This window comes from Seriola aureovittata, chromosome 19 (genome assembly GCF_021018895.1).
Source record: "Seriola aureovittata isolate HTS-2021-v1 ecotype China chromosome 19, ASM2101889v1, whole genome shotgun sequence".
NCBI classification, from domain to species: Eukaryota; Metazoa; Chordata; class Actinopteri; order Carangiformes; family Carangidae; genus Seriola; species Seriola aureovittata.
In genome coordinates, this window is record NC_079382.1 from 4,607,107 (window position 1) to 4,622,586 (window position 15,480).

At 43.1% G+C, this 15,480-nt stretch overlaps 2 protein-coding genes across 2 annotated transcripts; one reads left to right on the forward strand and one right to left on the reverse strand.

Annotated features, from left to right (window-relative positions):
- Positions 1-352: 352 nt before the first annotated feature.
- On the forward strand, positions 353-11,089 carry hnrnpub (heterogeneous nuclear ribonucleoprotein Ub). Its single transcript, XM_056405612.1, has 14 exons — positions 353-1,000; positions 2,469-2,583; positions 4,654-4,733; positions 4,902-5,041; positions 5,233-5,332; positions 6,007-6,119; positions 6,240-6,503; positions 6,624-6,743; positions 6,836-6,964; positions 7,054-7,222; positions 7,352-7,633; positions 7,756-8,030; positions 8,141-8,278; positions 8,834-11,089. The coding sequence occupies exons 1-14, from the start codon at positions 511-513 to the stop codon at positions 8,882-8,884; spliced, it is 2,466 nt and encodes an 821-aa protein (XP_056261587.1). The 5' UTR covers positions 353-510; the 3' UTR covers positions 8,885-11,089.
- Positions 11,090-13,202: 2,113 nt separating this feature from the next.
- Positions 13,203-15,227, reverse strand: lft1 (lefty1). The gene is made up of 4 exons (XM_056363316.1): positions 14,963-15,227; positions 14,523-14,769; positions 14,160-14,399; positions 13,203-13,714 (listed from the first exon to the last, which is right to left on the reverse strand). Exons 1-4 carry the CDS (start codon positions 15,225-15,227, stop codon positions 13,390-13,392), a joined length of 1,077 nt encoding a protein of 358 aa, XP_056219291.1. The 3' UTR covers positions 13,203-13,389.
- Positions 15,228-15,480: the final 253 nt, after the last annotated feature.

Consider the following 15,480-nt stretch of genomic DNA (forward strand, 5'->3'; position numbering starts at 1 on the left):
TATTATACATTACGGTATTCTATATCTTATTATCCTCCTTGCTAAAAGCAGGGCACTTAACAATTTTAAATCCCAACTATAACAATTCCCTCATGAATGTATCATGCTATGTATACTTCTTACAAATACGTGTATTAATTTTGTATATAAATGTAAGCTAAGTAGTATACTGGTTGTTCTTTGTGCAGGCTGTTTTCCTCCATATAATGTCCCACATTTTCCACAACAATGCTTTCTTGGCGGTTGTTTTGATATCACAACAGCGACAGATGGTCGACGCTCTATATAGCCGCGCTGCGCTGCTCTCTGGGTAATTACGGTAGACGACGTCATCTTCCTCCCCCACACCACAGACTTCGCACAGCTCTTTTGCCGGTGAAACATTGGTCGGACAACGGGTGCCATTTGGCGCAGTATTGAGCCACATCCGTTAACAAAGAGCGTCTAGTAATTTATTTATCGTCGTGTTCGTTAATTTTAGTTGATACGTTTTGCCGTCAAACATTCACAATGAGCTCAATCAACGTCAAAAAGCTGAAAGTCAACGAGCTGAAGGACGAGCTGAAAAAGCGTAATCTTTCGGACAAGGGGCTGAAGGCCGAGCTGATGGACCGCCTGCAGGCCGCGCTGGACGAGGAGGCCCTTGCCGGAGACTCTCCGCTCGACCAAGAAGCCGCTGCAGACGAGGGTTTCAGCCAGGCAGCCGACCAAGAGGGTATGGGAGAAGAAGAAGAGGGCGATGGCCCGATAGAAGAAAGCATGGAGGCCAACGAGGAGGAGGAGGAGGAGGAAGAAGAAGAGCCAGAGCCAGAGCCAGAGAATGGGGGCGACGGCGATGGCGATGGCGTTGCCGAGGACGAAGAAATGGGTGAAGGGGAAGAGGAAGGGGACGGGGAAGGGGAAGAAGACGACGAGATGGATCCCATGCTCAAGGGAGATGTGGACGACATGGAGAAAATAGAAGCAGAGGATGGTGAGCCCGGGGACCAGGTTGCAGAGGGTGAGTCGACCGAATTGGTTATGAAAATGTGATTGGCTGGATGGACTGTGGCTGGCTGTCGGTTTTCTGCTATAACGTTAGCGTTAATGCTACCGCGGGAGGGAGTCGGTTGGGAGTGACTAAATTTGAATGCGTTACCATACAACAGAACAGAGCGTCCATGTTAAGCTAGATAGCGTGACCTCACTAGGCTAGCCAGCGTTAGCCACAAACTGAAACAGTTAGCTGGTCAGCTAACGATAGCATCGCTCACCTATGGTTAGCTAACAGTAACAGTTTTGCAACATTAAATGTCGATAGTGCAGTCCACAAACACGTTAGCATTATCTTAAGAATACCGTCAGCTACAGTTACTAAGTGAATGAGCGGGGAATAAGCTAACAATTTAGCTTAGTTTGGCTTTTCGTTTCGCTTTGGCTAGCGTGTTAGCTTGCCAGCTAACGTCATTTTCTTTGTGTCTGTGGTGCAGTGCTAACTCGCTGGTCCGTTTAGCTAGTTCAATGGTTCCCATGTTGAAGTTTGGATACGAAAGTGGGTGATAGGGTGGTGGTGAACAACGAAAATCACTAACTTCAAAATCCACAAAAATGGCATAGCATATGATGATGGCATAAAATGTTTGAAAACACTACTGCACTGATTAAAGCATGTACAGGCTCTAGTAGTGCGTTGTTAATTATCCTAAACTCGAAGGACAGTTTGGCTTTTCTAAAAGAAATTGAAATTAAAAATTTTTGAATTCGTTGGGACTAAATTTCTCATCACGGGATGACTGTGGCATATTATATACGAGTCCCAATGTGTTTGACTCCAAAGGGGCCGGGACCACTTGAACTAGCTAACCCAAAGCTGTGCGGAAGACGGGGCAGGCGCTGAACTGCTGGTCTAGCTAGCACGTGGATAGTTTGTCCTTGGTTTGAATAGAAAGTGTTATCTTGTTGGATCAGCACAGAAAATATAGATTTACAGTTAATAGCCACTTAGGCAATTCAGGCTAAGACATGAGGGAGGGGGGGTCATTATAGGTCTAAGTAGGTTTCCACATTTCCTTGCATGATGCATTTGTCCCAGACAACAGTAGACCTGTCCTCCTTAATGAAACATACTTCTATATGAATCTGATTGACAACAGTATATTCTAAGCCCTTTATTGCAGGGTTAATGTCCCTTTATTTTGCAGAGACTTGTTTTTCCAGCCCCAGCAAATACTGTTCACAATGTTCATTTGGACCAGCTTATATTGTAAATACTATCTGGTCATTAGAGCTGTTACAATATATGAAATATGATTGTATTGTCTAAGTGTAATCATGAGGTGTTACCTCCTAGTTATCTTTTAATATTGATGATTATGGTCGACACAATGTAAATAATGAACGGGCTTTGTGGGCCAGAACCCCACTGCCAGTCCGACCTCTCTCTCACAAAAAGGAGCACCTCATGCTATATCTTTGTTCTATTTTCAAAGGGGATGCGGACAAAGACACGAATGCTGATCAGAAGAATAAGAAGGGTGTTAAGAGACGCCGGGAGGAACATGGAAGGGGCTACTTTGAATTTATTGAAGAGAACAAATACAGCTGGTAAGGATGGGACAGAGCAAAAATGGCCTTCAGCATCCCTGAAGCGCCATCCATAGCTTTGTTGAACTGTATTGGCTTTAAGTGCCAATGCACATATAACTAGCAAGAGGAAAAACCCTCATTTTTAAGTATTATACTATTTATTAACCTTACTTTCACACACATGTTTTGAGGGTCATCCCTGAGTACTTAAAGAGCCTTACCATTTACCCTTTACAGTGCCCACTCACAATGTGTCTTTAATGGACTGCATTCTGTAGCAGAAGTGCATCTATCAAGTCTCTGTGAATTTTTCACATCTGTTCCTTCTGCCACTTACTGTTTTGGAAAGCCAGTTGTGTCCTCAAGGTGAATCGAGACTGCTCAAAGAGAACCCAGAAGACAGTAGCAGATGTGCACTTTTGAATGGTGGGTGGGTGGGGGAGGAGTAGCTGAGAGGTGTGGGAGGAAGGGTCCACTGCTGCAAGGTAGCACACAAGGATGTAGCACAACACAAGAGTGTTTGGAACGTCCACGGAGGAGTTCGCTATCGACCGTCCATCGTTTTACCTCGCAATGGTCTCTTTTTTCTTTTTTGTTTTATTTTTTTGTTAGATTTTTTTGTTTGTTTGTTTTTTTTTTCACTGGTTGTATGACGTCAAAATGCTATTTCTGTCTCATGTATCATGTCTTGTGTGTGTGTGTCTTATCATGGTGTGAAAGTATGAATGTGTTTATTTGCAAGGTTGCTTTCTACCCCTGCGCAGGTGACATCATGCATGGTGTGCATGGGTGTTGTGAGTGTATGTGTGTGCATACATGTACCTACTTCTTGGTCAGTGTTTTGTTTTCATTGCGCTGTTAACACATGTAAGAATCAACAGGCAGAAAATAGAATCACTTTTTGGGGACATTTTAACATTTTTGGGAAAGGTCTGGGACTCTTCAAATGTTCAGGCTGCCAAAATTATTACAGTGTGATAGTATTCCTTCTTAAAGCAGGTTTTTTTTTTCCTTCCTATCTGATATCTGAAAGTTTTTTTAAATTCTTTTTTTTTTTTTTTGTTATTTTTTTGTTTTTTTTTTTTTTTTTTGCAAGGGTCCATTCATTTCTATTTGAAAGCCCAGTTTTTGTAACTCTCTCGTTAGGAAATTTCCCCCCAATAAAACCGTAGCAGTCCACCCTATATGAAACGACAGACCCCTGGGCAGCCACATGCAGCAGCCAATGTGTGGGCTGCTTTCACCATATGCTCCAACTCAGACCGTATGTTTTCCAGAGCCACCATAAATCTCCCCTGCAGCAGTCATTTGTACAACTCTCAAGGTTGTTTGAGAACAAATATGATGACAGGTGTCTCTGGACTTGGGAAGATGTTAACACTGCTGCACATGATGAACCCCAAATTGTTTCTTCCTACTACATAATTACTCTACTGGACTGAGATCATTGCTTCAGGTGGAACAATACTTAAGTGTTATTGAAATGTTCCTTCTTTACAGCATTTTCTCTAGTTTCTTAAACTTCCCATAGGAGATTTAGGTACATAATCTCAAACTACAGAGTTGGTAAGTTGCTGTAGTTCTCACTACGCTGTGACTGCTCATTTTAAGCATTGTGACAACTTGTACTATATAGTTACATAGTTGAACAGAACAGCGTGAGCTAGTTGTGACCTTTTCATTTGGAATTCCAAACATGAGAAGTTAAATATAACTACACCCACTATTACTTTGACTGACCCCACAGCAATCCTGCAGACCATAAACACACTGACCTGAAAGGAGAGAGGTCTGTTTTGATTTTTATCACTTTCACCAGTCGGACGTGCAGAGGTGCTTTCTTTCTATGTATCTCTCACATTGTAGATTTCGCAGGATACTGCAAGGTAAGTGTCGTCTGTCACGGCCCACAATACAGAAAAAAGTTTGGAGGCTCGCTTGTTTCTATTTTGTATTGTTTCCCCTAGTCTGTCTTTCAACTTCTCTCCCCCAATATTTTCAGGAAATTCTACCCAAGGCATCTAAATGTTCCATGCAGCCACACTGACATGTGAATCCTCTAACTGACTGGTTGGTGTCTTTTTTCAGGGCCTCATTTAAGTCTCCTGTGCCACCTCTGGAAGAAGAAGATGAGGAGTTTGATGACACAAAAGTCTGCCTGGATACCTGTAAGTTTTCCAATCAGGCCAGGTTAACTGGGTTCCAACTGTACACATTTTCTCGGCAAAGCAGAATTATTTTAATTTTTTTTTAAATTTATTTTGTCAAAGACTAATTTGCGTTTATACAAATAGTTCAGTGTGTACTTTTCTTTCTTTTTTCTTTTTGTGCTCTAGACAATTGCGACCTGCACTTTAAGGTGTCTCGGGACCGTTTCAGCGCCTCCTCTCTCACGATGGAGAGTTTTGCTTACCTGTGGTCCGGAGGCAAGGCAACCTATGGTGTAGACAAAGGCAAAGCCTGCTTTGAGATGAAGGTACAGTAAGAACATTCTCACATTCTGCACATGAAAGAATTGAGCTTTTCCTTCCCTACCTCACCGGTCTCAATTCATCTCTGAACACTGTTAACAAACTACATTTAAATTGGTAAAGTGTATACACACCTTTGACTTGATGAAATTAATCCATATGCATTTTATTGATGTTTTTTGCTTCATGTCAACAGATTACAGAGAAGATTCCTGTGAAGCACATTTCCAGCAAGAACATGGAGATCCATGATGTGCAGGTTGGCTGGTCTCTGGCTACTGGCACGCTGCTCCTGGGTCAGTTTCTCTATACTTGCTCTAGCTCTGAAAATTGTATTTCTGGCTTTTCCTTTCAGTATCACTGGAGTGAAGTGGTCAACAGTAACTTTCCATTACCCATGGCAATGTTGAATTCATTGGCACACTGGTTTGTCCTTGGTCACATCATATCAGAGAAGTGCTTAATACAGTTGTTGATCATTTTTGAGCTTTTACATCTGTAAGGATTTAAACATTGACCGTCTTTGCCTCATCACTGTCTAATCCAGCGCTTTTTGTTAAGTTTCATACACGCTGAATACTGTAGAGCTTAAGAGACTGTGCAGGATTTTGGACAGAGTGTATAGGATGTCTGCAACTACAATTATTTAAACTTAGGCAATACCCTGTACTGGGTGTATGCTTATGCATGAAGGTCAGCCAAATAATGGCAGTAAAACAGACCGCTGTGATCCTCCTATGAAAGGCTGTCTGTCCCAGGAGCTCCCTCTAGTGGTATGTGAGCAGCGCCACATGTTAATATAAAATGGCTCCAGCTCTGACTGCATCATAGTAATGGTGGCTGGTCTAATACTGACACGGATGATTCACACACCAGTTATTGAGTCTTGGTGTCTTCCTTCATATGATGCCATCTGTTTGCTGTTACAAAATGTATTTGTCAGTTAATGTTTTCTTCCATTAATGTTCAGGTGAGGAAGAGCATTCTTACGCCTACTCTGGGAAAAGCAAGAAGACCACCAACTGCGTGACGGAGGACTTTGGAGAAACCTATGAGGAGAACGATGTCGTCTGCTGCCTCATTGTAAGACATAACTGATCATATGCTACTAGTATTTGCATCATTTTCTTGCAATGGTCAAGTGCGGAGTTTTCATAACTTTTATCACACAAAGTAACTTTCCATTTTGCTTTCTTTGCTCAGGACTTTGAGGGCGAGGAGGTGGTGTTGTCCTTCTCCAAGAACGGTGGGGAACCTGTTGTCGCTTTCCAGGTCAGCAAGGACAGTCTGAACGGCCAGGCCCTCTTCCCCCACGTCATCTGCCACAACTGTGCTGTGGAGTTCAACTTTGGTCAGATGGAGACTCCATATTTCCCTCAGCCCCAGGGCTACGACTTCCTGCAGCAGATCCCTGTCAGTGACCGTGTCCGGGGCCTCAAGGGGCCACAGACCAAGGCAGACTGTGAGGTACGTATAGATAAAGATATATAGTGCATTTGAAATATATTTGTGTTATTTCTTTTAATAGCTATATGGTAAAGAGTGTTTCAGTGATGAAGTTTTAATTCTCTTGACTTTGTTTTGTAGATCATAGTGATGGTGGGGCTGCCAGGCTCAGGGAAGACTACATGGGTGAAGAACCATGTCCAGGAGAACCCTGGGAAATACTACATCCTGGGCAGTGACACCATTGTGGACAAGATGATGGTCAGTGGTGATAATGGCTCTTTGCCAGCCTATGTCTTAAGTTTCTGTCCCACAGAGAAGTCATGTATCTTATCCTCTTTCATTTAATACAGATCAACAGCCTGAAGCGCCAGTCAAAGGACATCACAAAACTGACAGCCATTTCCCAGCGTGCACCTCTTTTCTTGGGAAAGTTTATTGAGATCGCTGCCCGCAAGAAGAGAAACTACATCCTGGATCATGTGAGTGGTTTGTGATGAATCTGATCACTGCCTTTGCCAGAAATAACATAAATCACAATATAACTGAGCATCTTTCTCCACTTTTCCAGACTAATCTGTCTGCCCCGGGCCAGAAGAGGAAGATGTGTCTGTTCGCAGGCTTCCAGCGAAAGGCTGTGGTGGTCTGCCCCTCTGACGACGACTACAAGGAGAGAGTCCAGAAGAAGGTCGAGAGTGATGGCAAAGAAGTGCCTGAGCATGCTGTCCTCAAAATGAAAGGTGAAAAAGATGCTTGAGGAATAAAGTATATATGTACATACATAATATACATACAGTTCAGACCTGTACTGGGTCTCTTGTAGTCATTTTCTCTTCTTGCATCCCTAATCATGTTCCTGTTTGTTCTAGGCTTCTACTCTCTGCCTGAGGAGGGAGAGAGCTTCAGTGAGATCGTCTATGCTGAGCTGCAGAAGGAGGAGGCCGGTAAGCTGCTGGAACAATACAAAGAGGAAAGCAAGACCGCTCTGCCCGCTGAAAAGAAACCCAACCAGGGAAGCACAACACCAAAAAGAGGCGGCGGACTGCGTGGTGGCGGCCGGGGAGGCAAGAATCAGTTTGGACGTGGCGGTGGACCTGGACAGAGAGGCGGTGGGCGTGGAGGCTTCCAGAACAGAGGCAGCTTTAGAGGAGGTAAGATTGATATTTATTGATGTAAATAATAGAATTTTATTATAAAATGTTTGAGTTTTCTTTACTGAGTAGACCATATTTTTGAATAGTTGAAAAACACATTCATCATCATCTGTCTGCAGCTCCTGGTCCTCGTGGTGGCTTCAACCGTCCACCTCGTGGCTTCCTGCCTCCCCCCGCCTTCAGAGGAGGATTCCCCAACCGCGGAAACTTCAACAGAGGTGGCGGCCCCATTCCCAGTCTGGGTGGATCCCCTAGGGGCGGGCCAATGAGGGGTAACATGGGACCCAGAGGAGGACCCATGAGCAGAGGTGGCCCAATGAACAGAGGTGGGAACATGAACAGAGGAGGTGGAGCCAACATGAGCCGTGGTGGAAACAGGGGACATCCCAACCAGGTGGGTTTGATAATGACACGTGTACGCCACAGAAACGGGTACATAGTCACATGAACAGTTTTAATCAGTTAATGCGTGTTCAACATGGTAATTTTCTTCTCTCTCTACAGTTCCAGCAGAGAGGTGGTAACCGTGGCAACTTTGGCAACAAGAATGGCAACTTTGGTAACAACAGGAACAGTGGAAACTTTGGCAACAGGAACGGCATGGACAAGGCCCAGGCCTTCAACCAGAGCTGGCAGCAAGGGGTCAGTATTTCTGCATTTGATAATTTGTCTCTACTTCCCACATGAGGCTTTATAGCATGGATATAGAATCTTTATTTACAGTGGGAAGGAGCTTGTGTTAATTGTGATAAAGTTTGAAGTTTAACCCCCAATAATACCAAGTACCAGTATTGGCAGTTTAGCATGTAAAAATCACCCAAAGCACAACAAAGCACTTTTAGGTTAATTATCCTTTTTCACATCCTCCAGGTTTATTTTATTTTGTGATCTGTAGGTTGATTTTGTAACTATAAAGCTTGTGGAAACACCCAGCAGGCCACTCTGGATCTGAAACCTCAGAACGTGCTTAACTGCAGCAACGGCAAAGTGGTTCCGTCATGGAACATTAACATGCAATAACTCTGACCCAACAAAGGCAGCAAAACAGCCAGATGTTGATGATGTTGCAAATTTAAAAATGAGCAGTTGTTGCCTTGAAGGCCGACCTGACACTATCAGTATGCAGCATGGTTTAGAATATAGTCGGTATTAACGTCTACTCAAAGTGAAGTTTGTGTCTGTTGTGTCCCCGTGCAGTTCTGGAACCAGAAGCCGTGGAGCCAGCAGTATCAGCCTGGATATTACTAAAACACTTGTTCTAACGGACTGGTGGCCGACAGACACCCACCGCTTGCCACGGAACATCCCTCCACCCCCGCTGTTTGATTTTTTTTTTTTTTTTTTCTTAATTAATTTGTTCTTTTCCTAGAACCCACTTTTATTAATCTAAAACCCACCAACTTACTACCGAGACTAAAGCGATATGGAGCAACAACATTCCACATCAGAGGGGAGACCAGGCAACCGGAGTGTAATTGAAGCTTTATATATATCTAGATACACATGTACAACGTGGGTTCAGTCTCTTATTCAATCATCTGTTCATTTTGTTTTATTTTTGTTGTATATTTCATTCTTTTTTTCACCACTTTTAAATAACGTGCTTTTAAAACAAATCTGTTTGTAATATCAGGAACCAGAAACATTTTGCCAGCCTGGCAGATGTTAAGTAAGATTTTTTTTTTTTTTTTTTTTTTTTTTTTTTTTTTCATGGTTGTGCATTTTATCTGTGCTGTGGTTTTTTTTTTTTTTGCTTTTTTTATTACAAATTGTAAATATTTGTTTTAGTTTTTTTTTTTTTTTTTTTGCATAGCTTGTATGAGAAGTTTAAGAAACGGTATTGATTGAAAGGAACCATGACTTCTTAGCAAAGAAGCATGGCCACTGATGATATTGTTAGACTGTACGTGTCAATAGAGTCCACTGTCAAACAGTTAAACTGAAGCAGCAGAGAAATTACAGCAAGTTTTTGTCTTTTGTTCCCACTACCAAACCTGTAACCTAAACTCCATAGACCTACAATAAACAACTCGTTGGCTTTTTTACATTCTTCCTGGCTTATGACTTTTGATTCAGTTCAAAGGTGCGTAAAAGACCTTTGAATGGGCGATGGCCTCGTTTGCTACTTCAAACAATAAGGACATCAGCCCCGCTACAAGCCCCAGTTGACAACTCATTAGTAAAGTATTCCATCCAAGTGTCCTGTCTTTGATACGTCATTTTCAGTCTTTTATCTATTCTAACGCGCATTGTCTTGAAAAAAAAAAAGTATTTTGGCCGAGCCATTTTTAAGGATATAAGTAAGCCATTTTTAGTCCTACATTATGCCTTTTTTAAGTCATTTATTTTTAATTTATATTAAAATTAGAGCACTGACTACGCTTTGATTCTCAGGAAGTGTGGTTCCTAGGTTATCAATGGTTCCTTTAGTGCAGTAGACTTCTGAAAAATATCTAGCATCAATCGGTCCCATTAAATACCAGAATAGCATTTTACAGTTTTCTTATGCATGTATATTTCAATGATTTTAGATCAACACAGCTATATAAATTTTGAACAAATTGATGATGATGATGGTGATGATGCTAGTTCAGCACAAAAGTGGTTTCGGAAAGAGATGGAGGGTTGCTCATTTTCACCAGCAAACCTAAAGGGCTACACAGTGTCGCAACACATCCACACAACCGACAGTTCGTGAAGACCTTTTTCAGACGGATGAAAAAGAAGTGAAAGAGTTAACTAGTTTCCAACTTAAAGGCATTATTACATTATTTCAAAGCACTCCAGAGTCCATGGTGGTGACTGTGTGGCCCAGCAATAATGGCAGCTCATTCAAACAGCTCATTTAACGTGTCCTGGCAGAGGACGCCCAATTTACGTTTCAACACTGGAACAACACCAGAGCTGGAAAACAAACGATTACACTAGATCAGACTAAATTCGGTGGTGTGTGTCCATTTTTTTCATTTTTTTTTTTTTTTGTAACTGCCCTTGTTGATATTTAATAAACATGTAAATACTACACCACTATTTCAACCATGCACGAATGTTCATGAAATAATTGACTTTGAGTAATAACTGTATTGTGATTAAGAAAGTGTTAGTTTGCCAGAGTACTGCTGTGTGATGAATTGTCGATTCTATTTAAACGTCTGGAGAGTTTGTGCCCTCCTGTTCTATTGTACTGGATACATAAATCTAGCAGAATGCAAGCTTTGAGTTTACAGTATAATCTATAATACTACAGACTCTATATTTTTATCGCTTTATGTTGCAGGTTGTATATCAGGTCTTTTATTATTAAACCAACAGTGCAAAAGCTTTGAGACTTTTTAAGATTTGTTGTCTTTTCTATCTGATGGTTTTTTGATATTTGTGTTTAAAAATTTGGGGATTGTATTTTCTTTTTTAATTTGTCTCAACTCTATTAAAGTTAAAGAAGCTGGTATACAATGGCTTTGTGATTTGTTACAGTGATGTATTATCTTAATGAAGTTGAATCAAAGATTTAATTTGGCTTTCTGACACTGATCTCTACTAATTGATGTAAATAATTATGAATATGAATATTTACCCCCCTGGAGTTTAGGATTCACATTCAGACACCTCCATGTTTTCCCAGGCTCTGTCGGGCTGCATGTGGATGGTGAGTTCACTGTGTAGCTTCTGCTTAATGATCGAGCTCATTGTCCTGCTTGAAAGCAATCCTCATAAATTACAGGTGTCTGCATCAAGTTTTCCTCCAGGATTTCCCTGTGTTTGGCTCCACCTCGGCATGATGCAGCCACCACCACCACCACCACCACCACCACCACGCTTCACAGTGGGGGATGGTGTGTTTTTCAGCCATGCTAGTGCTGTGGCTGTAGGGATGGTTACTGTACTGACCGAAACATCCCAACAACTACTGAGTGCATTTGTGAATTCCTTGTCAATCTAACCTGTAAACAACATACAACCGAGCTGTAAACGCAACAAACCAGTGGTTCACAAAACTTTTCACATCACGACCCCTAAACTGACACAAATTAGACCACAGATCCACATTGATTTTTTAAAAATTATTATTTTATGTATTTATTTTTTATTATGTAATAATCGAGGCTTTTGCTTTTAGATTTTTAGTAACAGAAAGAATTTGAAGCCCTTGACCAAAATAGTCGTATATTCTGTGATTGTTTTACTTATGGATGGAATTGTATTGAAAATAAATAATTCCCTTTTTTGCTGGGGACCCCAAGGAACTCCCTAAAGGACCCCCGGGGGTCCCTGGACTGCACTTTGAGAACCACTGCTATAAACTACCCGTTAAACATCCACATGCTAACATTGTCTGTGCGAATGTGTTAGCTAACTCAAAACTCTGCTGTACAAGCCTCATAGAGCTGCCAGTAAAGGGCTGCCGCTCTCGCATAAAGCTGCGGCTGGTGACACATCTGGCCAGCTGTTGTTGCATCCGCACAACTGGAGGCCTCCCTCGCTAGTCTCCTTTGCACGGTCACTCAGTTTTGCCGGACAGCTGCTCTACATTGATCCAGCGGCACTCTGAGGAAATGTTCATGTATCCGTGATCAGCCCCTGACGTTCGCTAATCAATCACCTTGTTGCAGAGTCGCTTGTAAGTTCCTCTGTGTTCATGGTGGAGGGTTTAGCCACAGTATTCACTCACTAACAGCTGAACCTTCCAGATGCAGGTGTATTTACTACAGGAACCTCTTGAGTAAAAATCTCCTATTTGATTTAATGTTGAAAACTTAGGGGTAGGGGGTGAATACTTCTTAAAGGCACAGTATGGGTGAAGTAATTGAGCAGTATGCATGACCCTTTTTGACATTCATGCTTCCTTACAGCACCACCTGTGTTTCCTCTATTCTCAGGCCTCCTGGTGCTGCTGGAGGTGTATGATGGGAATCCACTTCCCTCCCAGACAGACAGCTGCTCGTCTCTGGCTCTGCCGCATGTTTACCTCCATCAGCAGCATATTAGTGAATGACAAGACCCCCCACTCAGACAGCAAACAGTGCATTAGGTATTGGCCCTGATTAGCAACGTTTGGCCCGGTCTAAGCCTGATGTAAACACATGAGGAGCCTTAATGTGAATTGACTTCATGTTTCTCTGTATGTGGCCGTGTAGCTCCTTCCCACCGTAAATAAAGCCCTGCGAGTGGGTTTGACCGTCATTGTCGATGACAGTGTGGCCTCAGTGTAACAAGTGTTATAAGTCATTAGGCAAATTATTTACTCTGCTCCACAGTTTCCTATAAGTGTAAATAAAGAGGTGAAAGAGGAGGCAGGCAGCTGGATGTAAACTGCATGTGAACGTGATCATGAATGTGAATGGGGCCAGACGGACGGCAGGGAAGAGGGAGACCAGGAAACTTTAAGTGAAACAAAATATTTTATTTTTCCAAACATAAACTCATTCATATTATGTACAGCTTGAAAATATAACACATTGGACAGAATTTGGATGCATGCTGCAGATTCAACACAACTCATACAAATTCAAAATAAAAAAGATCGATATCAAAATTTACAAAATATATAAAAAAGTGCTTGTGGAAGGTGGTGGAGTTTGCTGGCAGCAGAACTGCCTGTTGTCTGTGACACTCCTGATACATGTCCATTTAAATAGAAAGTACTAGACGTGTTGCTTAAAACCATTAAATATATCAACACCCCCATGAAAAAGCACTACAGTTTCCTACAAGACCTGGTGATTATAGGATTACTGCAGCTGTTTTCCATGACTTCATACTATGGACAAATTGTCCATCGTGCACGCGCACCTTTCTACGATCATATTAGGGAACTCAGCCACTTCTATCTCGGTGTAGTCGCCCTTCTTCACCAGGTACATGATGGGTAATGGGGCGCTCTCGGACACCGTGCACCTCCGCTCGCCGTAGCCGTAGTTGCGCTTGGGCTGCTTGCAGCCTCCGGTGCACCTGAAGGCCTGGTAACCCGCCGGCTCGATGATCCAGTACTGCGTCCAGGTGAGCGCACGGAAGTTGATGAAGTACTGTTCCCTGCAGCAGGTGTCTTTGTTTTGGTTGATGTCGCAGTCGCCACGAGAACTGAGGAGGAAAAGATGAGGGAAGTTAGATGACATGTTCCAGGAAGATAACTGTTTTTAAGAGGGGGGGGGGGGGGGGGGGGGGGGGGCCGTGAAGGTTGATCAAGGGGACCAAGAATCTCTAAGCTACGCCCCTGCCTGACAAACAACTATCAAATTCTAATATCAGTTTTGTTTTAGTTTGTGAAATCTACATAAATTGGCTTCTATTCAGAAACAATAACTTCAAACTTCACATAGGATCAAGACTATGAAACATTTATACAATTTCAAAGTGCATATGCTTTTCGGACAAACCATTAGGATGAGTAAACTAACGCTCCTGTGCCACACTGCTACAACTCTACTAATGAATGCAAATGGTGACAGGTAAAAACAAAAAAGAGGATCTGGGCTAATTATCACACTGATACAATATCCTGTATATCAAAAGCTCGCGCCCTTACCCGTACTCTTCGAGGTTGAGTGTGTAGAGGATGAGCTCGGGCTTTCCCAAGGTGTTGTCCGTCTGCTCCTGGGTGGTAAAGTGGACACTCTTGGCCATCTCTGCCGCGTAGCTGCCAGGTCTCTCGCCCTCGATCCACACCTCCAGGTGCATAGGTGTCTTCTGCTGCGTCTTGGACCAATAGTGCACCGCCTGGGTCACATCAAAGCTCTTCCAGCCGGTCTCGTGAATGGGGATCAACCTGTGAACACGAGAGATAAGGACGATTAATTAAAGAGGAATACAATTGAATTATGGTTAAGATAACCCACAGTGGCCACGGTGATGTCGCCTCTAAACTGTGTGGGAGGAAATGATCCTTCACCTTGAGTCTACCAGCGATGTCCGGTTGGATCCGTTGGGCAGCACCTCCACCCAGTAGATGCTGACCCGGGCGTTGCTGACGGGCCGGTGGTTCTTCCTCTCCACCGCGAAGCGCTTGTGGTAGTTGGCCCGCTGGTAGAGCTTCAGCTCCGCCATGGTCACCTCGCTGTTATCCGGGATCCTCGCCTCCATGTCGAACAACATGCGATACCGAGTGGTGTCAGAGTACACATACTCCCCGGAGATATCTAAAACACAGAACAATTCAAGTGTTTTAGGCGACTACTATTTTCTGAAGGCAATCCGGTGCGTAAAGCTGTTTTTACGCGCTGTCACACAATTACGCACTGTGTACTTCAACTTATCGATGTCAGAGCTATGTTCATATGAATTCATACAAATTATATATTATATTTATTTAAAATGTGAAAGGTCGGTTACCTGCATTACCAGGGATCCCCCTCAGGATGCCCGCCAGGCTCGGCAGAGATCTCCTTCTCCTGCTATGGTGCATCTTCAGCATGGACAAGTACTTATTTCTAATATGCGCCGGAACCACCAGGTTTTCCAAATCCCTCTTATGGATTCTGGGAACTTCATCCAAGCCCAGGTTCTTCAGCAGCGCGTCCTTCATATCCTGATGCGTAAAAGCCTTGGCGACACCCAGGAGAGCGGTGCACAGGACACAAGCGCGGAGGAAATCCATGAGTAAAAAAAAACACAGTAGCACAAGTCACCCCGAGATAGACAGTGTCCCACGGAAACCTCCCCGGCCCCTTATATTGCAGCGGCCCTCCCAGTCGTTCGCACTTTGTCGATGGGGGCAGGGACCCTTATCAGAACAAAGGTGCGACAATACAGCCCCATCCTAAACAGGATATCTAAGTGGCCATACTTCAAACAGCAACAATTAGACTCGAGTGCCATCCGTATTGTGGAGGTGTAATTTCACCATAGTT

What these genes read in the sequence shown, in the direction of transcription:
- hnrnpub (XM_056405612.1), top strand. Translation starts at nt 511, where the DNA reads ATGAGCTCAATCAACGTCAAAAAGCTGAAAGTCAACGAGCTGAAGGAC. An exon ending in AAAAGTCTGCCTGGATACCT is followed by an intron (nt 4,734 to 4,901) that starts GTAAGTTTTCCA and finishes TTTGTGCTCTAG; the next exon opens with ACAATTGCGACCTGCACTTT. An exon ending in AAGCCTGCTTTGAGATGAAG is followed by an intron (nt 5,042 to 5,232) that starts GTACAGTAAGAA and finishes TCATGTCAACAG; the next exon opens with ATTACAGAGAAGATTCCTGT.
- lft1 (XM_056363316.1), bottom strand. Translation starts at nt 15,227, where the DNA reads ATGGATTTCCTCCGCGCTTGTGTCCTGTGCACCGCTCTCCTGGGTGTC. An exon ending in GGGGATCCCTGGTAATGCAG is followed by an intron (nt 14,770 to 14,962) that starts GTAACCGACCTT and finishes TCTGTGTTTTAG; the next exon opens with ATATCTCCGGGGAGTATGTG. An exon ending in ACATCGCTGGTAGACTCAAG is followed by an intron (nt 14,400 to 14,522) that starts GTGAAGGATCAT and finishes TCGTGTTCACAG; the next exon opens with GTTGATCCCCATTCACGAGA.